This window comes from Adiantum capillus-veneris, chromosome 15, assembly GCF_014529385.1.
Source record: "Adiantum capillus-veneris isolate H3 chromosome 15, ASM1452938v2, whole genome shotgun sequence".
NCBI lineage: Eukaryota > Viridiplantae > Streptophyta > Polypodiopsida > Polypodiales > Pteridaceae > Adiantum > Adiantum capillus-veneris.
In genome coordinates this window covers 10,209,141-10,237,061 of record NC_140945.1, presented here as the reverse complement: position 1 = coordinate 10,237,061, position 27,921 = coordinate 10,209,141, and the positions used below count along the sequence as shown (strand labels likewise).

The window sequence follows — 27,921 nt, the reverse complement described above, 5'->3', positions numbered from 1 at the left end:
CAAAGCTAGTAGCAAAGGTCACCACTATTTCAAGCCTTGAAGACCATTGATTATCACCAAAAATAGTCAAACAAAAGTTATGAGCTAAGGAATTTCCCAAGGTAGTATTCATCATATCCACAAGCGCTAAAAATTCAATACATTATGAATTATCCAAGCTTCTATAGATTCAGACAAGCCATAGGATTCAAAGGCTGGGATCAAAACATCAATAGTAGCTTTTTAGATGAGGCTTCATAAGTTGAGGTCAAGTAAAAAGTAAGAAGTGTCATGATAAGATAGCTTTTCTTATGCCATCAATAGTTCCAAGAAAGAGCCAAGTGATTTCCAAAACTTCCTAGCATCAGCAGACTCATATTCCCTTTGAGGTGCCAAAATGAGTAAGTTGTTGGTAAAGCCAACTTGTGTAAATTCATGAACCCTTGAATGTCAATGTTGACCATCCCAGATGAGAACTACCTTAGGCAAACCCTTTCCCAACAAATGCACAAGCCAGAGAAAGAGGCATAGTATCATAAAATTTTAAGATCAGTAAGCAGATCAGATCCAAACAAAGATATAACGAGGTCATTATTCCAGCAAGTAGAAAAATACTATAAGCAAGGCATTCCTACTTCATCCAAAAGTGTAGCTAGGTGCCACACCTATTCCAAGAGAAATGATGCTAGAGTTAGAGACCATCATAATGTAGAAAAGCTTACTAATATCTTAAAGTCAATTACAAAGCTCAACATTAAAAGCTTTTAAACAATAGTAGAAGTAGATCAGAGCATGCCACAAAGATAAGAAAGTCATTATCACAGCCAATGATAGAACATATAAGCAAAGCATTCCCTCTTTATCAGGAATATCGATCCCAAGAACAAAAGTACAATTTGTTTTTATGGCTTGTTAAAGTAAGAGAAGAAGCATCAAATACCAAAGGAAGCTTCCATTCTAATTCAAAGTTTTAAAAAATCCCTTGTTAGTGAACCATATTTTGGAATTATTATCCATATGAGCCACCAATAAAAAACATGGACTATTGTAGGTAAAGCTATCCTTATCATCAATCTAAAGCATCAAACTAAATTACTAAAGTCATACCCTTATCTGGGCTCAAACCATAAGCAATACAAAATCAAGGATTAACCACAATATATTAGTCTACACGCCAATGCCCTCGCAATCACGATGGAAATGCTTATCACAGTCACATCATTCCAGATGAGCATTACCATTTGTAGACCCATTTTAGATCATATAATCCATCAATGTGAGAGTAAGAAATAATAAAATATAGTAGTCATTGACAAAAAGTCCTAAGAAAGCATAGTATAATACCAAGAATCTTTACATATCATTAGTCCAGATCAAAGTCAGAAAGGTCAGAAGGTCACCAAGTAGCATATCCATACGTCATTCCTACTTCATTGTAGCCACAATGATCAAACATCCCGATAACCATTAGTTTAAGCCCCAACTATCCTTTCTATATAAGTCAACGTGGTTAGGAACTCCACCAACAAACAATTTAAAGCATCATCTCAGAAACCCAGTCAAAGGCTACTACTATAAAAATTTAGAGATTAGAACCAGTTGGTGAGGTTAGGGTAAAGCAAACCAAAAAACTAATAGCTAGAAAAACCTTCAATGACCACCACATTAGTATGGTAGTTTATGAGCCAACTAACACCTCACAAGACCACCTCATTAGTATGAAGGTTTAATATTCAATCAGGCTAGTATTCCACTTCAAAAACAGGGATCCGTTGCCTCAATTCCATCCAATTCTTTTGAAAAAATCATGCTGCCAGGAAGTTTCATAAAGTAAACCAACAAGTTCCTAAACATGGTCAGTATTCCACTTCAAAAACAGGGACAAGTTGCCTGAGTTCCATCCAAAAAATATGAAAAAATAATGCTGCCATGAAATTTCATGAAGGAGACAACAAGTTCATAAGCAGGGTCAGTATTCCAAGGAGACCAAGTATTCTCTTAAAATAAAAGTAGATTAGCAAGTTCCTACATAGAGCCAGTATTCCAAAGAGAAATTCCAAGGTGAAGATGCGCCAAGTGACTTCTAAATTATGAGATTACTTTACTCAAGATAAATTCAAAATTTTTCAATAGGTAACCTGTGAATAACCAACAACCCTCATCACTATCAAAGCGAATCAGCACTATCAAGTCACCCATCTCCAAAGATATTTCCCATAATTATTCTCGTTTTCTCAAAATTACAAACACCAATTCCTCAAAAACAACTTGGTCTTTGATTCATTTTTGTACATCATAGTGAGAATGAGGTATATTCTAGTGTTTTGTACATAATATAATCAAGAGAAACTTGTTATGAAGTGAAAGAGGTTAGGTTCTCGATAGTGATTGATAGTAGCTTAGTAAAAAAGATCCTAAGTAAAGATAGAGTCCTCACCTGCATCCATATAAATAAGACAATAGACTCATTCGCTTTGAATACGTATTATAGGGGTTAACAAACCTGTCAATTGTTATTCATGTCCTACTTAAAACCTCTTTAACTTATACCTACCATCCATGTAGTGTTAAATATGAGCAAATATCCATTCTTAAAACAGTAAGCCACATATAAAAGTGACATATGTGTGTGTGTGTGTAGCTTTGAAGCAAGAACAAAATAGGGGAAAATAAACTCAGTACCAATGGAATCACTGTATGAAGAGAGCTTGTTGTCATGCTCATAGGATACAAGTGTGCCGGAGAAACTCCATCGGTGCGCTATCGCCATACAAACCCCACATTGCTTTCCAAGGGATTAAATAAGATAGGTGAGTGCTTGAGAAGGGGGGACATGATTTCCATGAATCCATATTAAAAGTTTCGCACTCTAGGGGAGACAAAGCTTGAAGCAGAGGGGAGCAATCGGGCGGGGTAGCTCAACAAGTAAGGTTGGCATTAACATCCTTCCAAATTTCAATACAAATTAACAATACAAGTTTCAAGGGAAAGCTCCCACCAAGCGCCTTATTAAGAGTAGTCAACCACAAGACAATATACTCATCAACTCTATTATACAAGATGCTCCTCGGTTTTCATTAATCAACACAATAGGAGGCCTTTGCACCCCTTGTGTTTCCAACTCATATACTTGTGGATTTCCTTCCTAGAAAGACAACATACACAAATCATCTTGATGCAAAGGCTACATAATATAATGTCTCACCTAGAAGTAGTTTCAAATACGAGGAGGATGGAATGAAACTAAACAATTCTTAATATAGGATGACAATATCTAAGATTAATCATGCAAATTTAGACTCACTGACAAACAAGGAATGGAAAAATGGACACATGACTAGTGGAGAGAGAGTCGATTTCTCTTAGTCTAGACCTCCCTAGTAGAAGGAACTTTCATATTTCTTATTCAAAAATATATTTATAATTGGCCTAGCTTCTGTTTTATTATTTGAGATTGGGAAGGCTCAATCAAAATCTCTCAATCTAGCATCTCAAGCTACAAAAAGTATTAGCCATTTTCTTTCTCAAAGACAAGATGCTCAAGCCTTAAGCCCAACCAAAGAACTGAAGAGAAGGTTTTCTATGAAACTTACATATGTAATGTGACGATAACTCTTTCCTATAGAAACTAAAAATCCTTGGTACTTCTTGATTGTAGACCAAGAAAAAATGTCTACACAATGCTTAACATTACCTGGATAGAGAAGAAGAGCCCTTGTGTACCAAGAGGAAGCCCTACTCTATAAAATCCTACTTTGTAGTGCAAAATTCTACTTCACATCATTATTTTAGCAAAAAATCATTCCTACAATCTCTCAATGAACAAATCTGAACACGCAAGTTGTTTGTTTTGATGTTTCCATGGCGTTTGTGAAGAATGAGCTCCTTTTTTAAGATATTCACAAAATAAATTCACTAGGTCTAATTTTTTCATGCTCCTCTTCTTTTTTCCTCATGAAAAGGATCCACCTCCCCTCTCTAAGGAGGGCACCATAAACTTAGGCCTCGAGGGAAGGGTTGGTAAGCAAGCCACCTTATGGAACCCTCTCATAAGGTAACAATACTTAAACTTAGAGGCCAATTTAAGTCCAAGTCACCCTTACACATGGATAACCCACCCTCTTTTTACCTTGGTGAGCTCACCATATATGCCATTCAAGATACTTTCAACATGCTTATACGATAGGTAGGCACCTCATGTATGTGTCCTTTCATATTAAAACAACAATGTTCTCCCTTCAACATGAATGGTTTACTTCCCCCCTTCCAATTCAATGTTTTGGTCATGAGACATTTCGCAAATTATACGAGAAATGAATTAGCTTTTGGGGTATTCTCTTGACTTTGGAGATTGCATCATTATCATATTCATGTTAGGAAAAATTGTTCTTTTCGTTTTTGGACATCCCATGCCTTGGGAGTGCAGCAATGACTTTCAACATCATTTTTAAAAGTCTGGTTACATGTGGACATTTATAAAAAAAAAACATGCATGGCATCAATCGGTTCAATGTGATTTCTACATTGAGATTGCTGGTATCACAAGTGTAATATTTATGTTTCGTTGCTCACTATGAGTGACACCCATGAATCTCAATTATTTAAGCTTCATTCAATCAAGTACGCAAACACTTGTAAAAAGAAATTAAGCTTGTAACTTAGTTACCCTATAACGGCACATGGCAATCGAGTCAAACTAGTCCCACCTAAGCCCAACAATCCCTTAATACAGGAAAGAAAGAGGCAAATACACAAACATAACAAAAAAGAAAGAACCAATGCTACTAAAAGAGGCAACATAGAAAGACAATGATTCAAGGGAGGGAGATGCTTACAAACCCAGAAGAAAGAAAACCCCACTTTTTTCTAAATAATGAACCACGCTATCCGCCATTCTCAACATACTGCAAAAGATAACATTGTCAAACAACATCTACAACCTTTGGCAGCAACAACTACAACTTGTTGGTGTGAGCCAAAATAAAACATCCCACAGTTGCACAGAAGCTCCCAGTATGGATATCACCAAATGAGCTTTGGTTCCTGCTCATTTGTGATGGTAAACACATAAGAACCTATTGATTAACGGTCCGCAGTGAAACAAAGCATCAATTTACAACAGAGATCTCTTTTGATCCTTTTTGTAAACCAGCCACCACAAATCAACTGCATAGGACTCCTGAAGGAAATACAAATACATGTGTTATTGCTCTACCAGTGCACTTTTACAAAATCCCGTGCCAAGCCCTCTTGGCGTCAAAATTGTTGCCATGGAACAGCCAATATCCATAATGTTCTTCTGTGTGCAGACTCTTAACAGCTACCTATCTACACTCTCCTGAAGGTTAGGTGAGTTCCAAATTGAGCTATCAGTAACACAAGCTTGCAAATGAGGCCATTCTGTGATTGAATCTTTTTGAGCACTCAAAGGAGTAGTAGATTTGCCAATCTGGCTGCTGGTAGACAGAGGTGGAAAATCTTCTTCCTTCAACTCATAACAGCGCTTCAACGAGCTGCAACAATGAAGCCAATCAGCACAAGCATAGAAGGGAGCAGAATTACAAATGTCGCCAAAGTTCAAACAAATTAACCCTAGGGTTCAACTCAGCATGAGCAAGTAGAGCAAGTTCAGAAATTTCCTTTTTCCTTCCTGCAAGAGAGCACTCATGATACAAATGTACTACCATCTCATATCTGTGCAATAAGCGAAAAACAACGTTGCAAAGCACCAATAGATCAAGAACACAACACGAGTTTAACAAGTTGCAAACATGTAGGCCAGCCCCACCATGGAAAACCAAGTATCTACACTAACAACTCCCTAAGCACGTATAAGGCAGCCACACCTATGGAGAGCCAGGTATCTGCACAAATAATCCCCCGAGCAAGTGTCTAGCCTGAATCCTCAGGTAGACAAGTGCAAAATCAATTTTGCTTCCAGCCCTGAGTAAGAAGAAAGACAACCCCTTCTGTGTCTTTTGGCATCATGGGTGTTTGTGCTTTCTCCATGCTTGTGATTAACAGGAATTATCAAAGTGCCTTAACCTCTTCTTGACAGTTCCAATGGTGCGATAAGTCACAACGTCAACGTTTGCAGACAACGGCTTACCCACAACAACCTCCCTTGCCTTATAAAGGGGGATCCATCTCACTGCCAAAAATGGTCATCACAAAGAAAACCCACGTCAATGGGGACACGGTGTTAAAGATTACCCATCTTTGTGTATACTGAAATGGTGAAAATTCAAACATATATACAATTGACTGATTCAGTCACACAGTTCCACAAAGATGCATAAGTTGATGTTGAGCAATTTCAAAGCCCAAAGTTCTATGAATTCTGTAGACGAACAAAGATCACTTTGCTGCATCAGAACATTGAACCACCCCTCAGCTATTGAAAATTAATTTTGATAATAGTTATTAGTTCCTCCATAGAACAAACTAGTAGCATTCCTTGAAATGCAACATTAAAATAGCAAGATCCCAAAATACTTGCTTTGCTCCAGACTGTAACGAACAAAGATCTTGATTCACTTCTTTTTATAATATCTTTGAACAAATGGAACATTTTTACAAGCATACAGCTGACCAATTTTAGATACTACTCAATTGAATCTATAGAATGCCACAACCAAAACCTAAGGCTAAAATAAGGGAGATTGTACGTGAAGGAACAAAATGTAAGCAATATTCTCTATTGCAGATCCCAAGAAAACAAATACCACAAAGCCTGCAAAAACAGAAAATCATACCTTTGCTGATTATCACTGAAAAGCATCTTCTTCGCTGTTACTTCTCCGTTATCTGTCGTGTCCCCACCCTTTAAGGATTGAGAACTTTGAGATCTCCATCCATCTTGGTCTCTCCTCCCACCATCATAGACAAGTACCTTTTTAGAATTTCCCAGAAACCCTGGACCAAGGGAACCGAACTCTAGACTCTCTGTAAGAAGGCAACCTTCATTGTTGTTGGAAAAAGACCCAAGCAGTGGAGTTTGCAAACTTGGAGTCAACATATCTCCAATAAGTGGCTCTTTCTCTCTGTGGTTTGAAACTGCTGCCGTGAAATAATCTGCAGCTTGTGATGTAAACTTCATGTTGTTCCCCCCAGCATTTGCACTATTAGTAGCCAGGAATTTTGGTGGATTTACAACTGGCATCAGGTGCCCATTTTCTTGCCTACTTTGTTCTAGAGCACTTCTTTTATCTGGTTGTGAATTTACACTGAAGCACCTTTCAAGCTTCCCACCCCCGTGTAAAAATCTTGGAAGAAAACCATTAGTTTCATCATGGCCTGCAGCGCCATTCCAATCAGGTACTTTGGATGCATTGGAACTAACTCTGCCATTACGAGTGGGCCGTGTGTCCCTATACTTGCCAGGTCTCTGCAAAAAGTAGAGAGTTTCCTCAGACAACAAGCACTCAACTCTCCCACATACACGTGTACACGCACGTCTTGAATTATCTTGTAGGCATGCGAGAGAGAAAATGCTTACAAAATTGGGTAAATAAGTTCCTGTTCCTCGATGGGATTTCTGCAGTTCTCCTTGAAACATTCTGTTGGAAGGCATTGCAGATGCATTCTGTAAGCTCAGCCCTTGAAAGGGCGGGCTCATGTACTGTTCATAATTGTACGGGAAAGCTTGGGTTAGTACATTTATGCTTCCATTGGTAGGTCTACCAGGACCTTCACAAGCAAAAGGCTCAAACATCTGCCTTCCTGTATACATAAATGGAGGTGTGAAGGTCATCGGTGCATAAAACTGGGATGCAACCATCCATCGACAATAATGCAAGTTCATCAAATAAGCCCCAAAATTTCCTGTTAGAATGTTGGAATCTGGTGAATTGATCATAAGCATGGCAGAGAAATCATCTGCCTTACTACTTTTAACTGGCATGCTCGCAGCTGGGCAATGACTGGCTACAGCTGAAGAACAATCAGCTTCATGAGAATTACCATTGCACTCTTCACTGGTACTGGATAAGTCTCTTGCATTTTCTGCATTTTCCCTGTAGCAAGAAATCATGTCAGCCGCAGTAGAGTTGTCAGCTTGCTTGAGAACTCCATTGGCATTGTTATAACTGCTCTTCTTTTTCCTAGTGGCTGTTTCCAAAGCTTCAAGCCTGGAAGGCCTGGCTGGAGGACGTTCATTCCCAGCAGATGATACACTAGAATTATTTTCTAGTTTCAGCTTGCTTGTTGGAGTCATCTTATCTATTGCCAGTGTGAATTTTGTTGTCTCATTTGATAGCTTTATCCTCGCAAGTTCCCTGTTTCCGTTTTGAGATGCCCCATGCAGATTTTCACTGAGCTTATCAGCAACCTCCTCCCCAGAATCTTCCGAGTTCTCGGACCACCCTGATGTGGCAGAACTTGGCATATCAGTAAACCTTGGAGCAAAGGCGTCTGGGCGATACGCGTTACAATGCTTTTTGGTGTTTCTGAAGAACTCGTCCAAAGTTTCTAAGACATTCTCTGGGGGCCCATGAAAAATTCTTTCAATCTGTTTCGCTCCATAAGCCAAAGCACTACAGATCCTAAAAAAATTACCTGCACGACACATCTTTGAGAATTAATCATAAACCATGGAACCTCTTATCTGCAAGCATAGAACTTTAATAGCAACAACAATGTCAAAGAGATCATAAGCAGCAGAAGTTTTGGTTCCAAATACCTTAAAACCTAGACTGAACCAAATATTAGATAGATGGTCACGGATATGCCAAGTACACTGTGCAAATAGCCCTAATGAAAATTGGGACAAACGTGGAATCAAGAATCAAGATATCATATGCTTGTGAAATATACTCCATCGTCAGATCCTCAAGATCACATGCTCACCCGCTCTGTACCTTGTCAATGGCAGCAAATACTGTACAAAGGGTGATCACAGTGCAATAGTGCAAATGGGTAAGGTAAGGAAGCTCCTACATCGTGTAGAGTGTTTGCTTAATGTCATTTCTCCAGCCAACTGAGGTCAGACTGCCACTCAAAGGGTAGCTTCCACAACCTCTTTTCGTCTTGCCCCAGAGAAAGGTGATATACAAGCTAGGTGGTGTCCCATCTTCGACCATCCCATCCTTGCATGTCTGTGAGTGCAATTGCCTAGAATCACTTTGGGGCAATATTTTGCAGCAGGTCCTTTTATCCATAGGCCATGTGGCAAGGAAGCATAGAGGGAAAGGTGGCGCATCTCGAAACACACGATTTTCAAGCATATGACCAGATCATAAGCTGCCCCTAATGCAAGAAGATGTGTCCCATACTCTCTAATAACCCCTATATCATAAAGTGCCCTATGAATTCCTGTCCTTGGCTGCATATTCACTTTACATTGGCCCATCTGTATCGTAGAACCGATTGCACCCTGCATGTGCATGGCAATAAAATCGCCAGCAAATAATACACCCGTCATGCTCAGAAAACTCATAACAATGTTTGGTGAAAGCAAGGTGAATCCCAAAAAAATCAGTAGTAAAATGTTCGACTCCCTATGTTCGTACATAGCAACACACACAACATGTCATAGTGTCCATCTCCGACTCTTTTTGGGATGTATGTAGATGAGTTTTCAGACTATGTAGAACGTCAAGGAGACAGAGGGGCTCAGCTAGCAAGAACATGGATTCCGTTTTATTTTATTTTTACTTGTTTTCCCTCTAACCCTTGAAAAGGCGCAAGTGGACATTGCATGGCCAGTGTGAAACAGCTGCGGCCAAACGGGTTTCTCACATCAGGAATCTAGGTAGTCGGTCGGTCTGGGACTGGATGGGCCAATTAGCACTGAATTCTGATGAGTATGGAAGCCTGTGTGTCCCATAAGGGAATTTGGCCCACTCGGCAAGTCACTTACAACTTTATAAGTTGGTGGGAACTAGGGAATTAAACCAAAGGGGCAAACTGGACACTTGGCAGTTAAAGAGAAACCTGCAAGACACCTCAAGAAGAGGGGGCGCCCAAATAAGGGTGGAGGCTGATTTTTGAGCTGAAGTGCATTTACAGAGTGTGTGTGAGTAGTGGGTGCGGATTCACAGCTTTAAGAAAAAGCTTGCCTTCTCCTTTGTCTCATGTAGAGCGATTATTTGCTCTTGTGTATCTCTCTCCCCCCTTTGCACATATGGTAATGCCCCACTAGTTGGGCTTCTCAGTTGACTATGTACATTTTTGGGGGTTTTATGCGTGTTTGCCAAGGCAAGAGCCTTCTGAACAGGAACCGGATTAGCTAATTGCTAATCCCCACAGCTACGCACAGTTCCATCGTGAAAGATTGTGAATTTCGAGAGTTTTCTTGCGTGGAAACTCGTCCAAATCACAGGGGGACTGTCCCATTGCGTACGGAAGCCCTTTAGACACACGTAGACGTGTTCGCTCCGCTAAAAACGATCCAAAAGAATTACAACCTGCTGTGGTTTTCAATAGGTTTAGGGTTTCACACCTAAACTGCGACACGCTGAATATCTGTTACAGCTCATGCGAGGGAATCCGTCCTAGCCATGTGCTTAAAACCTACAAGGGTTTTGGCGTCGTTATGCTGCCGAAATTGGGTCAAAAACCTGCAATTTCAGCCCTCGCCAAGTTTGGACAGCTTTGTGAGACTTTGATCTACGTGTCCGGATCGTCTGTTCTTATAAATACCAAAAGGGGCACCAATCTTTGGGGCCTACATGGTGTCGATCTTCGTGTGCGCAGTGACATTCTAGTCGCTGGCCGCATTTGTGCTCTGTGTAAAGATAACAGGTAATTGAATTAGTACCGCCCTCTGTCACGAGGACAAGGCAACTGCTAACCTTAGTTGTTGGTTTCTTTCCAATGATTTTTGTTTTATTTTTGAAACCCTCTTATTGAAGTTGCAAATGGTCGGATATTGTATGGCCAATGTGAACGATAGTTTCACCCGCACACGAGAAGTGGGTCAACACTGGAATTCGTATAGTAAGAGGATGTCTAGGCTCAGTTCAAGATCATGTAGGTCCCCCCCGTCGCACTTAGCAAGTTGGTGGATACTAGGAAGTGAACTCAATAAAGGCATAAAGTCAAGGTGGGATCACTAATAGAAAGTATCCGACAGTTGGGCCACATTGCACTTTTGGATGCGGTCCCAATGAGAATAGATGGTCAAAAGACCAGTGGGAGCCCAACGGAAGCATCTCCTAAAAATTAGGGAGCTGCTATTTTGGGCCGTGAGATGTGTTCGCGTCATTACCTTCGGAATGACAAGGGAAACGAAGGTAACGACGAGGGAAACATTTTACAACTCTGCCGCGAAGTCAACTGGGCAACCGGTTAAGAGATTTTTAGGCGGCAACCCTGAAACGGAAAAATGCGTATAATCATGCCAAGTGGAGCATTTTAATGCACTTTCCTCATGCAAGAGAAGGTAGCGCTGAATTTATAGCTGGGAGGCTCATTTTGGGAGTTCTGTCTCACAAGTTAAGAGCTATGGAGTGCTTTCTTTCCACTCTATGTACAGTGTGGTGCTGAGGCTCTTCATTTGACTAATATACATTTGTGTGGGTTCATGTGCGATTGCCCAGGCAATAGCCGCTTGCACAAGTACTGAATTAGCTTGTTGCTAATCCCCCGCAGGTACACGTGAATTTGGAGAGGTTTCACGTGAGAAATCTCGTCCGATTCAAAGGGCAAGTAGCCCTACACGTGCCGGAGCTCGAGGACTTGCTATAGATGCAACAGGCTCGCGAAACTGAGCCCAAAACAGGGAATTACAGCCTGCTTTATTTTTGCAGGTTTAGGGTTTCGGCCCTAAACGGTCCCTAATACCCCCAGAAGGTCTGGGGACGCGAGGGGACCGCTGTAGAGGTGATTTGGCACATTTTCGGGGCAGAAAACAGAGAATTCAGCGTGCTGCAGATTCTCGACAGGTTTTGCAAAGTGTCCGTATGTGTCGGGAAAGTCATCTATTGCGTGGGGATACTGTCTGTGAAGCGTCCTAGTACAATTGTGTTGCCGAAATCGGGCCAGAACAGGTGGATTTCAGCCCGGATTATGCGGACAGCTCGTAGGAAATCACAGGTTTTATTTACCGAAAGGGGCACCAATTTTGGGGCCTACAGATTGTCGGCGTTTCCTCGGAGCATTCTAGCTTCCGAGCCGTGTGTGTGCTTAAGTGTTAATTCCCGTCCCACATTCCTTTTGCAAAGTACTCTCTCTCTCTGAGCATTTCATGCATGCCAAAGACCTACTAGCAGTTATGTTTAACCGGGCCATGTGTGAGGGCCTACCAGACTCTTGGAGCCTATCTACGATCGTACCTATCTTCAAATCAGGAGACCCCATGGAGCCTGGGAATTACCGCACTATTATGATTGGGCACACATTGGCACGGTTGTATGCATCCATTTTGGAGCAACAACTGAGTAGATGGGCAGAGAGGGAAGGGATACGTGCAACTGGGCACGCAGGATTCAAGAGAGGCTTCTCTACTCTTGACCATATCCTAACACTCAGGGCCATCATCGAAGAAGGCAGATCTCATGGGAGACGGATCTATTGTAGCTTTGTGGACTTCCGCAAAGCTTTCGACAAGGTACCCAGAGCTAGACTGATGCGCAGAGTACAAGAAATGGGAGTACCCACAAAACTCATTTGGGGGATCATGGCATTGTACAGATCAGTAGTAGGGCATGTACGCACCCCGGAGGGACTTTCTACACCGGTTTACTCCACTATTGGGGTGAAACAGGGCTGCCCGCTCTCTCCTACTCTTTTCGGATGTATGTGGATGAGGTTTCTGACTACATTGACAGCGATGGGGATAAAGGTGCTCAGTTGGCAGGGACATGGATTCCACTTTTGTTATATGCTGATGACATAGTGTTGATCTCCGAATCCCCAGAAGGAATGCAACGTCAATTGGATGCTTTGCATACGTTTGCCCACGAAAGTGGTTTGTCTGTCAACCTGGGTAAAACCAAGGTTATGGTGTTTAATACCACCCCACAGTGGATCAGGAGGTCAGCACCTACATTCACACACGGCCAGGAGACTGTGGAGTACACAAACGCTTACACTTACCTTGGAGTGGTTTTTAGCGGACCTGCATTCTCACTCAGAAGAGCAACAGAGACCAGACTTACTAGAGCCCACGCAGCATTGGGTAGATTGGAGAGGATGTGTTTGCAGCTTCAATTTCAGGAGCCCCGGACGAAGCTCTGGCTCTTTGACACCTTGGTGGCTTCAGCATTGCTCTATGGAACCGAGATATGGGGACCTTCGCTGGATCACCACGTGAGGCCGGGTCGCTCAGACGGATGGGGGAACATGGAGAAACATCTCGTCTCTATGATCCCGCGGCTCATTAGAGCCAAGGCATCAGTACCACGGGCCATTATCCGAGCAGAGCTAGCGGCCCCCCCACTTGTGGTGGAGGCGCTCACCAGATCAGTCTCCTTCATAAACCGCACATGGGCACTTCCTAGAGACAGATATGCTTGCATAGCACTTGAATCCTCTCGACAGCTAGCCATACAAGGAGATACAACATGCTGGTATGGGGAGATGACATCATGGTTTCAGGCACATGGGTTCAGCATAGACAGGCTGCCACCATTCCAGTACTCATTGGATGCACCATCTCTCACCCTTACACAGTCAGAGATCACCAAGCTCATCTGCCAAGACCTGACCCAGGTAGACACCAGGAGGACATGGATACAACCAGCACAGGAATTGGGCACGAAGATGGCTTTCTACAGAGACCACCTCCTCCAACTTACAGAAGATGGTTTTGTGGCGAGACCCAGATACATGGATACCCACTTGTCTCATGGGATACGATGTGCTATTGGCCAGTTACGCACATCTTCTCACCAGTTGCGGATTGAGACTAGGAGATACAGCGGAGTACCAGCAGAGGACAGGACATGCCCCTTGTGTAACATGGAACCTGAGACAGAGCTACACTATACATGCCGTTGCCCCGTCTACTACGAGATACGAGGCCGCTTCCATTGCTTGTTCAGAGAGGGTTTTGGACCACTCTCAAGAGTCATGGGATACGAAGATCAGAGATGCCTGGGTTTGTTCTTGCTCGAGCTGCGCAGACACAGAGATAGCCTGATGAATGGCGAGGCTAGCCAGTCTCAAAGACGGATCACAGACTTCTTCAGAGCAGACACGGGACAGCCGCAAGAGCCACTCCCACAGCAGAGCTCCCCCCCGTCTCACACCAGAGGCACACTGATTGATCGAGCAATTGAACTAGGGAAATCCAGGTGCCCGCGACTGTGAAGAACTACACAGCATCGACGAAGGCTACGACAGAAAATTCGGAGCACGCTGGCTAGGCATACACGACGCCCGATCAGACTACTAACCATGGAGGAAATTGATGAGATTCGCCAACGACCGATGCTAGATCTCTTGTGATTCAGATATCCCAACAAGCCGCCCATTATTCTGCTTAGTTTTTTGCCCGACTCACATCGACCAACTTAGGACCCCATAGTATATATGTTTGTTTTGTACTGTTGTTAGGTTATTTTGTTACTCTGACTTTGTATCAGATCCACCACTTTGTAACTTTCGGGTCTCATAGGTCATTGTGGCCTTTTGAAGACGTTAATATAACATTTCATTTCATTTCATTCTCTCTCTCTCTCTCTCTCTCTCTCTCTCTCTCTCTCTCTCTCTCTCTCTCTCTCTCTCTCTCTCTCTCTCTCTCTCTCTCTCTCTCTCTGTGTGTGTGTGTGTCTAAAGTAAAGTAAAGAATTTCGAGTGAAAGCCAAAGCCTACCGCCCCACGGGCCAGTTTCACCCTCTACGATGTACAGGCCGGTTATATAAATCCATCAACAGGATAGTCACTTTTTCTTCAAAAAGTGGAGCGTGGATTGTTGTGGGTGAAAGCAACATAGAGCTTGTTGTTATGGCAAAGAGAGACCAGTACCTCAAGAGGGATCTTCCTCACATGGCACATTTTCATAAACAATTCTTAGCGAGCGAAGCTTGTTTTGAATAAAAGTAAAAGAGAGGAAAAAGGCAAAGAAAAAGAGGGAGGGGGGAGGGGGAAAGAGCCAACACATGTCTGCACCAAACGCGTTTTGCTTAATTAGCTCATCAGTGGTGTAAACAAATGGAAAGATGGAGGGGGTATAAATAGGGAGGTGTAGCTCCAATGAACTATACAAGGTACTACATTTATGGGAAAGAGGCCCTTTATTAAGATGGATCAAGACCCAAAAACTCAATAGGGTACTTACAAAGGGAGGGCAAGGAAGAGAGTTAGTGTGGTTTTAAAGAGTTTGAAGAGGGTACAAAAACAGTGACTAGCCAAAAAATTATGAAGTTTGACCAAGAGTAAGGAGTGAGTGGAATTTAGAGGGGTCGTATATACAAAGAATGCCGAAGATTGTTAAGGAAAGGTATACCAACAGAAGACGATATTAAACCAAAAATATTAAGGTGAGGTGGGAAGAGTTTTTTAGAGAGATGGGTGCCAAGATTGGGTGCATTCAACCAACAAACAATAGGTCTAGGCAAGTGTGCCAGGTCAGGATGGGATTTAAGAAGCTTAGTGAACGGTTTGTTAATAGAACGGAAAAAGTTGAGATTACGGATTGAAGGTGAGATAGGAATTTCGACAAATGGTTGGTGAAGGTTTGGTTTTAGATAGCTTTTGGAGGAGGGAAGGCCTCAAATCATAGGAGAGGTAGTGAAAGCATGCTACCAAAAGAGAGGAGGGATAACCTTTTGCTCTTAGCCTAGCAAAGAAGAGGTTACGTATAGAGATAAATCCCGAAAGGGAGCTTTCTCTAATAACGTACCTCCTAAGCTCTGACAGGATGAAAGCAATCTTTTGGTGTGTAGGATGCCAAGACTACCACGGTATATAATTGTAGGAGTTGAGGCTTTTATGGTGACAATGGGTATCAAGGATAGAAGAAATGAACGTCCAAAATAAAGGTTTCATGAGAAGAGATAAAAGGGAAATCTTGATATGCTCTTGGAGAGGGTGTCCGTACTCTCGGGAGAGCTTACTAAGGCTAGAAAATGGAAAGCTTGACTTCTCCTTTGTCTCATGTAGCGTGATGATTTCCTCTCGTGTATCTCTCTCTCCCCTTTGAGCATATCTTCTCAGTTGACTATGTACAGTTCTGAGGGTTTTATGCGCGCTTGCCAAGGCAAGAGCCTTCTGAACAGAAACCAGATTAGCTACTTGCTAATCCCTCACAGGTACACACAGTTCCATTGCGAAAGATTGTGAATTTGGAGAGTTTTCTCACGTGAAAACTCATCCAAATCACAGGGGGACTGTCCCATTGCTTGCGGGAGCCCTTGGGAGACACGTAGACGTGTTCGCTCCACTAAAAACGATCCAAAACAGAGAATTACAGCCTGCTGTGTTTTTCTGCAGGTTTAGGGTTTCGCACCTAAACTGCGAGAGAACACCAGGGGAGCCTCGTGAAGGCCTTGGCATGCTTAGACAAGGCTTTGGACACCTAGCAGTGACAAAACAAGGAATTACAGCACGCTAAAATTCTGTTACAGCTCACCAAAAAGCTTCTAAATTGTGAGGGAGTCCATCCTAGACATGTGCTTTTGCCCTACAGGGTTTTTGGCATCATTATGCTGCCAAAATTGGGTCAAAAACCTGCAATTTCAGCCCTTGCCAGTTTTGAACAGCTTTGTGAGACTTTGATCTACATGTCCAGATCGCCTGTTCTTAATTGAATAAAGAAATACCGAAAGGGATGCCAGTCTTTGGGGCCTATAGGGTGTCGATCTTCTTTTGCATAGTGACATTCTAGTCGCTAGACGCATCAGTGTTCTCTTTTCTTCTCGGTGCTTTGTGTAAAGTTAACAGGTAATTGAATTAGTACCGCCCTCTACGGTGTACAGGCCCGTTATATGGTTCCATTGACGGGATAGTCACTTTTTCTTCAAAAAGTGCAACGTGGATTGTTGTGGGTGAAAGAAACACAGAGCTTGTTGTTATGGCAGAGAAGAGAGACCAAGTACTTGAAGTGGGATCTTCCTCACATGGCACAGAGAAAGTTCCTTCAACTCTTCAAGAAGAAGAAAGGATGTTCAGAGCTCAACTACGTAGCTTCATGGAAATGTTTCAACAGTTGGCCAACAATCCAAGGATGTAGAAGTTTTTACAGGCTCCTACACAGGAATTTCAGGCTCCTACACAAGGTTTTCAAGCTCCAACGCAAGGCATGACTGAGCCGTTGTTGCAGGAAAAGGAGATTTCCAATGCACAGAGGTTTCGTGATGCTCGAGAAAGAGCCCATGTGATTGAGCAACCAGTGGTCTCCATTAATACCAAGCAATTTGCAGGCACCGTTTGTGAATGGTCAAGGGAGAAATGAGCAGGCTATGCGTCAGACCCTTCCGTTACCTACTTCATACCCTAGTTATTTTGGAGGTGGTTCAGTGTTTCAAGCTATGGCTGGACCTTCCACAAGTTATATGCTAGGGAATCTGTTTGGGACAATGAAAAAAGGCATGGTTAACCCTATGTTAGGAACATGGGTGTCCAACTAGGTTTTCAGGGTGCCTATGGTCAATTTCGAATGCCTAGAACACAATTTGGTATGGCTGGTTTTTTGCAGCCATATGCCCAAAATGCAAATATGATAGATAAAATAGGTGATGCGAATACTAGAATGATCAATTTTGGAGCACCACTTTTACGAGCAACTGTTTATGACAACGTGACTCCTTTGAGTCAGCCTAAGGATTACAAGGAAGGTGGTAGGAAGCGAAGTTTGAAACTTTCAGAGAAACTGAAAATCAACTGAAGGCTTTGACCTTCATAGAGCAGTTTGATGCAGCTTATGCTGGAGGAAACTTCACAGTGTCTTCGAAGACATGCAAGGTTGCCACTTTCTTGAAAGGGAAAGAGCTTCAATGGTGGACAACATTGTTCAATTAAGGTCAAGCCCCTACAACGTGGATCCAATTCAAACAGCTTTTTGCACCTACATGGCTGACAAACACTTTTGAAATGGATGTGATGACATAATGGCACGAGTTGAATGCTAAACAGTGTGCAAATCTTGAGGAGTACAATAAACACTTATGGGCCGCAATGTTGCCACTAAACTCTTATAGGTTTGTGCCATTGTCAGAACAGATTGAGAACAATTGTTGCGGATTGCCCAAGAAAATTGGGACTACTGCACAAAGAGTATTGTCATGAATATGGCATAGTTGATTGATAATGTTGTCGACGGGAGATTCTGATGGATTTAATAGCAACAAGAGAGGGTCCAAGGCAAACAATTTACAGCCAAAGCAATGCTGTAACAAAGTCTTCTGTGCCTCCCACAAAGAAACCCTCCATTGATGAAGCTGACACGTCCAAGAAGCAGTCTAAATCTTCTTTTGGGCGAGGACAACGACAAAAAAGGCCTTTTTTTAGCAAATCTTTTGAAGAAAGGAAAGCTCTGAGACGCCAAGAAATGCTACCTTTCTGAAGAGGAGGGACATTTTGCTAATGAATGCCCACAAAAGAAGTCGAAGGATAAGGATGACAAGTCAGAGCATAAAGGGAAGAAGCCAAAGCACAGTGCAGGACTTGTCCCAGATTTGGTTGGTGACCGGCCAAACATAGATGCCACGGAATTGTGCAGAGCTTGGGGCAAAGTTAGAGATCACATAGTATTTGTTTTCTTTGATCCAGGAGCCCGTGCAAATTTCATATTAGCAGAATTGGCATCAAAGTTGGGCATTTGTGCAGAGGAGATGGTTAGGGCAGGCGAAGCAGGTTTGGCATGCCCAGGTCATTCAGAGCCTGTTACTCCCATATTGGGGAAGCTTCGTCTGCACATTCAGAGTTATGTGGATGCAGAAGAATTTCATATTATGCCACTTGAGGGTTGTGATGTGTTATTGGGTATCCCATGGTGTTACAGGTTGCATGCTATGGTGGATACTTACAACAAAAAGATTACCCTTGTACATAGAGGAAAGACTCATGTCCTTGATGTAAAGCTTAAAGGCAAGTTTGTTCCAGTTGTTTCTGCTTTTGCTATTTCATTTGTAATAAAGAATCACCTTTCTGCGTACTTGATCTTTGCAAAAGAAGTACTTGAAGTTGTATCTAATTTGTCTACCTTAGATAAAGATAGGTCAACTTTTTTGAGTGGTTTCAATGATTATGTTTTGGACTCTTTGCCAAGGGAGTTGCTTCCTAAGAGACCTCAAGATCATACCATGAGATCTTGTGCCAGGTTCCAGTCCACCGAATAGACCACCGTACAACGTTAGGAAAGCCCAACAGAAAGAGATTATGAGTCAGGTCAACGGGCTTTTAGAGAAGGGGCTCATTCAGCCCAGTTCATCCCCTTTATGTTCGCTTGTATTTCTAGTGCAGAATAAGAATGGCGCATGTGCATTGACTATCGCGCCTTGAATAAAACTACCATCAAGAACATGTTCTGTCACGAAGTGATGACATGGCATGACCATCTGGCAGAGAAATGGCCAAGCGGACAACAGAAACTGAACAGACTAACTTGAAGAACTTACGAAGCACCGGTCATGGGGCCCCAAACCCTAAAAGACAGAAGCTTGAACCTTGAAAGGGATTTCCATAAAATGCACTGACATGCTGACGTGGCAGATCGTACGCATGCTAACGTGGCAGGATCGTACGAAATTTCCGCGATTTGCATTGCAGGTGCCACGTGGTAGGCTGTACGGATTTTCACAAATTATGTTGGCTGCTTTTGGGAATCTCTAGCGCTAGCTTTTGGGTGAAAGTGGTTCTGAACTAATTGCTTTTGGGGCTTTGCTTTTGGGCATCCCATGTACTCTTCATAAGAGCCCTTGGGGCCTCACTGTGGAGAGCATCTAGACACAGAGTCTGAGAGCAGAGGTCCCTCAAGAATTGTACTTTGCAATGATAAATAATAAAGAAATACCGAAAAGGGCGCCAGACTTTGGGGCCAATACCTCTAGGCACGGAGCTACGTCGGGCTATATCGACTCTCTCTCTCTCTCTCTCTCTCTCTCTCTCTCCCTCTCTTTATCTCTCTATTAAAGTTCAATGATTTTGAAGTTTTTATTCGTGTGCTACTATTGATTTGTCACTTGAAGTATCCAAGCCTCTTACAGTGGTATCAGATCTCAGAAAGATTCTTCTTCTATGGAGGAACCGATCCTTATTTGTCCGACCCCGGGCTTATTAGCCGCTCTGTCTTACAAGGCATAAGCCATAAAGAACCCTAGATTATACATGGGTTTTTGCATAGAATCTGATAGAGATAACACCTCTCGGTGGGAAGGCAAAGAAAAGTTGAAGTTGAAATCCGGCGTTGGAACTCAAGAAAAGAATGAAGATTTGGACAAGTTCTTGGCGGAAAAGTTTGTCAGAGCGGAGTACGAACGTCAACTGCAGGTTGATACATCTGTAAAAAGATTGATCAAGTACTCCAGAGACCTAAGATTTGTGAAATAATTGAAGAATCACCCGATTGATGAGATTTACTCGAGATGGCCAGCTGCAAGAACAAACGAGTGCAAAAAAAAAAAGCGAACCTGTACTCGCAAAAAGAGCTGGATAGAACTCTTGAAAAGAAGATGAATCACAGGACCACCAAAAGATAGACCAGAGAGTTACAGAGCAGCAGCCGAGCACGGAAGACAAGGAAAGACAAAAGTAAGACTGGTATCTAAATTTTGTGGGGATCGCCAATCCTAACTAGCTGAACGAAAGTACCGAACTTTGCAAAGCATGGGGCGAAGTTCTAGACCAAGAAGCCTTTATCTTCTTTGATGGAGAAGCCAAGGCCAACTTCATTTCAATCAAATTGGCGGCTTGACTTAGAATCTTGACTTGGAATTACGCCCAGGGAAATGGGACCACCAGCCGAGGTTGTTCTAGAGGTACCCAGACGGGATGTTGCCACTACACCTGTCATCGGCAAACTACGTTTGCATTGTCAAGGGTATTTAGGGCATGAGGACTTTTACATCATGCCTTTGGAAGGGTGTGACATTCCCCGAGGAATCCCTTCGTTTCCCAAGAACAGTACTGTGGTCAATTATAGGGCAAGGAAGGACATCTTGAAGCATGAGGAAGGGCAAAGAGATTATACTTGATGTATAACTGAAAGGTAAGTCCGTCCCACTTGATGACATTGACGTTTTTTTGTTTATTTGATTTTCTTGAAAGAACTGAATAATGATTGAAGGTGGAATATGTCGAACCTTGAAAAAAAAACGATAAGATTTTCTGCAAGCTCAGGCTGATTGTTTCTATGAGGGCTTACCAACGTGAGTTACCTCCTTCATGTCCTGAAGATCACACGATTGATTTGATTCTTGGTAGTAAATCACCGAACCAGCCACCTTACACAGTTAGCCGAGCCCAAAATGAAGAAATAATGAACCAGAACAGATTACCCATTCCAAGGTCGATGATAAACTCAACAAACTTAAGATTCTACTTGCTTTAGCCAAATTGATGGTTATCATCAGATCCAAATTGCTCCCAGAGACATCTACAAGACAGCTTTCAGGACGACTTTTGAGTTTGTATGAATATTTGGTGGTGCCATTTTGGCCATACGAATGCTCCGACTACATTCAACCGCATGATGGCACTTTCTTTGACGACAATATCGTCTTCTCCAAGAATGAAGCAAATGTAAGGTGCAACGGAAGTGAATGTTAATCTTGCTCAAGATGAGTGCTCCAAACTGTGCTCGAGGGTTCCTTTTACTTACAGAAGGGAGAGCCTTCCGTTCCTTTAGTGAGAGAGTGCAATGATCACAAACAAAGTGAATGCTACTATGAATAAAGGTGCTGAGACTGAGAGAGAGAGAGAAGAATACGACACCAGACGGTTCTCAAACCCTCTTCCAAGGGCCCCCCTCTCTATGGCGAGAGGTTTATGCTATTGATTGCACAAATCTGGCACAATGGTCTAGATGCAATGGACTTGCCGACGATGTCGACGACAATGACGACGACGAGGAGGACGGACTGAAAACTGAAATCTCTAGGGCTGAAATGCTGAAATCTGCGAAACGCTGATTTTCTGCTGATCTCTGACACTGTGTCGACGAGGACGGCAATGGTGACGTCGCGACAACGATGCGCTGAAAACGCAGATGCTGAAATCTTGGGACAGCGGGCTGAATCTGAAAACGCTGGCTGACTCGACGGTACGCCGAGGATTTGCTGCGGGTAGGTGAGATCTGCGAGGCTATGGGTTGGATCTGCTGTGGCTAAGTGCTGAAAACTCGGAACGCTGATATGCTGGGCTGATCTGACACCGGAAACCACAAACGCTAGGCTAGGTCTGCAACTGAAAAACGCCAGGTTGATCTGTAGCAAAAACGACATGCTGATCTGGAGCCAACGCTAGAGGATCTGCAAATTGGAAATGCTATCTGCTTTTGTTGGCTGAAAAGTTGAAAACGCTAGGGCCTCTTGTCGGTCTTGCTGAGAAGGTGCACTGCAAGTTGCTGGAACTTCTTCTGCCAGAAAGTGCTAGCACTAGGTTTCTTATATAGTGTCTTATTCTAGAAAGAACGTGGTAATACGTTCGGTTCAAGTGCTTGTATAGACTTCTCCTCAATAATAAAGATACTATTATGGGGAAGGGGGGGGCCAGCCCATCTTCTGGTCCCTAGTACCTTGTTGATCTTCTCTCTCTCTCTCTCTCTCTCTCTCTCTCTCTCTCTCTCTCTCTCTCTATATATATATATATATATATATATATATATATATATATATATATATATATATATATCCTATGGCTTCAGTAATAAGTGATAAATCCTATTTATCCAAATGTATTTTATATTGCTATGCGCTCCCGTTTGTGACTCTCACAAAACCATCTAATACCCAAAATCATATCACCCTGAAAGAGGAGACACTACAAATTTTCTACAGAAGAAAGCTTGCTCAACAGTGAATAACACATTAAGGCACTCTCGTGTAATGAGAGAGTCCATAACGGGAGCGAAGCCCGACACCTCGAGAGGAGTTGTCTGGCTAACCTCCAAGCCGGCTCTTTCGACAAGAGAAGCACCAATCACATCATGCATACTACCTGAATCAAACAAGATCACCATGTGTTGACCATTCACATGACCATAACACTTCATGAGAGACTCATCAACTAGAGGATCATGAGAAACTTGGGACACACTAGTGTTCTCATTTATCGTATTAACAAAGAATGTGGGTTTTGTGGGTTCTTTTAGGTTCGTTGGATTCATTCTTAGGACATGCCTTCTTTATATGACCCTTGACGTGACATTGATAACATCGCCCTTCCTTAGCATAAATGACTTGTTTTTCTGCCGTTATGTATCCTCCTATGAGAGTTCTTTTCTGAAGGATTAGGGGAAGAATGGCTAGCAAAGTTATCATTCTTACCGTTCTTAGGGTTCTGAGGAGTCTGAGAAGTACTGTGAGAAGACTTCCTAAGGCTTTCCTTTGTTGTGCTTCATCTCCTATGCGAGAGCAATCGCTACCGCCTTGTTGAGATCTACGGGGTCAAAGACTTCGACATCGAACCCGAAAATAAAAGCCTCTTTGCGCTTCGCATCCGATTTGCGTAATTGGGTACCAAGCTGCAAAACACAGGTAGAAAAGAACATGACTAGGGTACCATTTTGCTTGAGATTGCGCCAACCTTCCTTTAACCATGCTAGGTACTGAGGTGGTATCAACCACACCTTGAGCTTGTTGTCGGCCCAGTTGAAAGAAAGGGGCAAGCCTTCCTCGGGTTCCTCTAGGTGCGCGGCCAACTGTGCCTCTTGCCACGCTTGATACCAATTAATGGCATCACCGGCAAGATATATGGCTGCCGTCAAAACTTTGCTATTTCCTGTTTTCTTAGTTGTCGCAATATAAGGATTAAATTGATGCAACCAACAATAACATTAGCATCCATCTTACCGTCATACTTACTGAACGTCAACTTCTCAGTGACTAGATTGTTGGAGTCCGAATCTCTGCTTGTGCTACCTGATTAACTGCCCACATCTATGAGTGGCTCAAATTTCGAGGTGAGTATCTGTAAGACCAACTCTTGCATGCGTTGGTCTCTCTACGCCTCACGTTCTAATTCCATAGCCGCTCGCTTTTCTTCGGCTCCGATGCGTAGAGCTTCGCGAGCTTGCTCAGCCACCAAGCGCGCTTGCTCACGCTCATGCTTCAAGGCTGCCTTTCTTTCTTCGCGGTCGCGATTTGAGGCGGCGCGTTGCGCCTCTTGTTGTAGCATCATGTCCATCATCGACTTGATCAAAGCCTCCATAGGATTTGGTACAACCCACGGCGTAGATGGGGAAGGGGAAGGGCCCAAAAAAATCCTCTTGGTGGGGGAAATTCTTTGTCACCACCTCCATGCTCATCACCTTCACGCAAAGTATCCATTCCGCTTCGGGTGATGACCGTACACTCAGATCTTGGGAACTTCAGTTCTCGAGGAACTTGGGTTCTTGAGTTCTTTAGCTTGCAATCGATGTTTGAGAAGGCTTTTCTCTTATCCGAGCTCGACTCTTCCCTGCGGACGCACCCTTTGGCGGCCTTGCACTCACACCAAAGTTACTTTTTCTTGGTGTTACTTTTTCCCACCTCACGTTGATTGGCCAGCCGCTAAGTGCACGGTCCGCTCTCAATGAGTGAAAAGAGGAACAAGGGGAGGCTAGACAAGACCTTCTTTCTTGGGTTACTTGTCACTCTTCAAAAACACGATTAAGAATCAACACGCCCAAGTGGACTTGGGTTACCTACGACTGCAACAAGCAAAATTTCTTGTGGTTCTTTCCTTGAGCGATACAGAACACTACCAAAGCTCAAGTTTTGATACCAACGTAAGGAGCAACGGAAGTGAATGTTGATTTTGCTCAAGATGAATGCTCCGAACTGTGCTCAAGGGTTCCTTTTACTAAGGGAGAGCCTTCCGTTCCTTTAGTGAGAGAGTACAATGATCACAAACAAAGTGAATGCTACTGTGAATGAAGGTGCTGAGAGAGAGAGAGAGAGAGAGAGAGAGAGAGAGAGAGAGAGAGAGAGAGAGAGAGAGAGGGAGAATACGACATTAAACGGTTCTCAAACCCTCCTCCAAGGGCCCCCCTCTCTATGGCGAGAGAGGTCTATGCTATTGATTGCACAAATCTGGCACAATGGTCTAGATGCAATGGACTTGTCGACAATGTCGACGACAATGAAGGGTGGACTAAAAAACATTGTCCCGGACATAGGGGGTCGACCAAAGCAAGAAGGGGGCTACTTGGGGTATTAGAGCATCAAGCTTGTGCTTTTCTAAAAGCATACCGATCTCTGACACTGGGTCGGCGAGGACGGCGATGGTGACGACGCGATGACAATACGTTGAAATCTACGGACAATGGGCTGAATCTGAAAACGTTGGCTGACTTGATGGTATGGCGAGGATCTGCTGCGGGTAGGTGAGACCTGCGAGGCTAGGGGCTGGATCTGTTGTGGCTAAGTGCTGAAAATTGAAAACGCTGATGTGCTGGGGCTGATCTGACACCGGAAATTGCAAACGCTAGGCTAGGTCTGCAACTGAAAAACGCTAGGTTGATCTGTAGCAAAAACGCCAAGCTGATCTATAGCAAAACGCTAGAGGATCTGCAAACTGGAAATGCTATCTGCAGCCAAGACGCTAGGGCCTCCTGCTGGTCTTGCTGAGAAGGTGCACTGCAAGTTGCTGGAACTTCTTCTGCCTCTTCAACCAGAAAGTGCTTGCGCTAGGTTTCTTATATAGTGACTTAGCAAATTTGCCTTACTCACTTTTCCAACAGAGTCACTTATTAAATAATAAGTGAAAAATGAGTAAATTGATAAAATGTGTTCTATGCATTGTAAAACGCTCATGATGGGTACTAAATGTCATGCTGATGATCATGTTGTGTGCAACCAGAGGATATGCAACTACTCTAAGTGCCTGGACATGCACGGCCTACTCACAGGCTCACAAAGGTGCCATAACACTTCCTAAGTTGACCTGAATCCTAGACCTTAAGTAGCATGTCCACATGCACATTGGGTTAGATGTGCACGTGACAACAAAACACAGACACCACCTCTTGTAGGTTTTCCAAACACTGTGGAAGCATAAATTGGTCATAAATGCGAAAAAGAGCGAGTTCCTTTTCTTGTCTAAGATAAATTTCTTGGGACACATCGTCTTAGCAAAAGGGGGAAAGATGGACGCGGCCAAAATTGAGACTATCTGTGATTGGCCTGATTTGAAGAATGTTCATGAAGTTCAAAGATTTATGGGGTTGCGCTCATATTATCGGCGATTCATTCAAAAATTTGCAGAGATAGCTTCTCCTTTGCATGTACTCACTCAGAAAGGGGTTCCTTTTACTTGGGGCCTGACAAAGATTGCAACCTTTCAGACTCTCAAGGAAAAGTTGACTAGGGAGCCAGTGTTGGCCTTGCCAAACTTGCAAAAGCCATTCGAAGTTTACTGTGATGCTTGTGGACGCAATCTAGGAGTAGTCTTGAAGGCAATGACATAGCTTACGAGAGCAGGATGTTTTCATGTCCTAAACGGGTTGCACAAATTTATGGAAAATACTCTTACGCACTGGCGACACTATCTACTCGGAGCTGACTTTTTGGTCTTCACAGATCATCAAAGTTTACACTACTTCTTGTCGCAAAAGCAATTTTCGGAAAAGTAGATGCGGTGGGCTAACATCTTATCACAATTTCATTTCCAGACAGTCCATGTTTAGGGACAGAAGAATCTAGTGGCACATGCATGTCTGGAAAGCCCTTGGTTCTCGCTATTTCTGCCATACATTATCGAAGCTTCGAAGATATGATTGGTCAGTACGCCACCGATCCTGATTTTGTAGAACATATCGTTCACTGGATACAATGTGGGAAGCTAGTTGCAGGCTATTCCATATTGGACGGCTATTTGATGTGGAAAATGATGTGTGTCACACAGCCTTTGAGCGAAAGGTTTCGACAGAGTGCCATTGTCCACTTTTTTGGGGCCACCGCGGCATAGATACCACCTTGAAGGGTGAGTGTTACTTTTACTGACCGAGGCTCAGAAAGGATGCGGACAAGTTTGTTCGCATTTGCTTGGTATGCCAAAAGGTCAAGTTTGACAGGCATAGGGCACCAAGACTTCTACAACCTTTACCCATACCCTCCTGCACTTGGAAAACCATTGCTATGGATTTCATTTTTATCCTCCCAAGACCCAAAGTGAGCATGATGGGATTTGGATAGTCATTGACAGATTTAGCAAGCAGGCCCAATTTATTCCGCTAAAGAAGAAATTTAAGCCCGATCATATGGCGAAACTGTTTGTCTCACAGATTTTCCGATTACATGGCGTGCCTGAGTCCATTGCTTCGGATGGAAATCCCCGGTTTACAAGTTTGTTTTGAAGGGCAATCTGGGAGAACATTGCCACACGGTTGTTGAGATAGCCATTTCAATGGTTTTGGATTTGTTGAAGTCTTATAGTTCGGATCAAAAGACTCAATGGGAAAAGTATTTGCCCTTGGTGGAGTTTGCCTACAACAACACAGTTCATTCATCAACGAGGAAGGTGCCATTTGAGGTAGTTAAGGTGCTAAGAAGGTCCCATCATTTCTGAGCACCAGAGACAAGATTTTTGAAGAGGAGAAAACGCAAGAAAAGCAGATTTTTTAGAAAATCTAGACGCCACGGAAGGCCACCTAGTAGTTTAGAGGAGGAGAGCTTGTCCTTTTTTGACAGTGACCAAATGAGTAAGAAGACCAAGGAGTTCAAGAACGGAAGTCAAGCTGTCAGGTTTGAGACGTTTTCAAGCTACCAAGACACCCATCGAGCCCTTGAGTTTGTACAACAATTTGACGTCGCCTTCTCTGGATGTCGGTTCACAGAACACTCCAAGGTGCGAAGGGTGGCATCTTACTTGAAGAGAGCTGCATATATATGGGGGTCTACTCTGTTGTTATGCACAGAA

The 27,921-nt window shown here is 43.1% G+C and overlaps 1 protein-coding gene across 2 annotated transcripts in view; it reads right to left on the bottom strand.

Moving 5' to 3' along the window:
- Positions 1 to 4,881: 4,881 nt before the first annotated feature.
- Positions 4,882 to 27,921, bottom strand: part of LOC147440255 (uncharacterized) — a 128,750-nt gene continuing 105,710 nt past the window's right edge. For both annotated transcript variants that reach the window (XM_086530042.1, XM_086530043.1), the window contains exons 7-9: positions 7,478 to 8,535; positions 6,735 to 7,366; positions 4,882 to 5,492 (exon numbers count right to left, since the gene is read on the bottom strand). In XM_086530042.1, the coding sequence (XP_086386168.1) occupies positions 5,300 to 5,492; positions 6,735 to 7,366; positions 7,478 to 8,535 (1,883 nt within the window). In that variant the 3' untranslated portion in view covers positions 4,882 to 5,299. The remainder of the gene's footprint in view (positions 5,493 to 6,734; positions 7,367 to 7,477; positions 8,536 to 27,921) is intronic.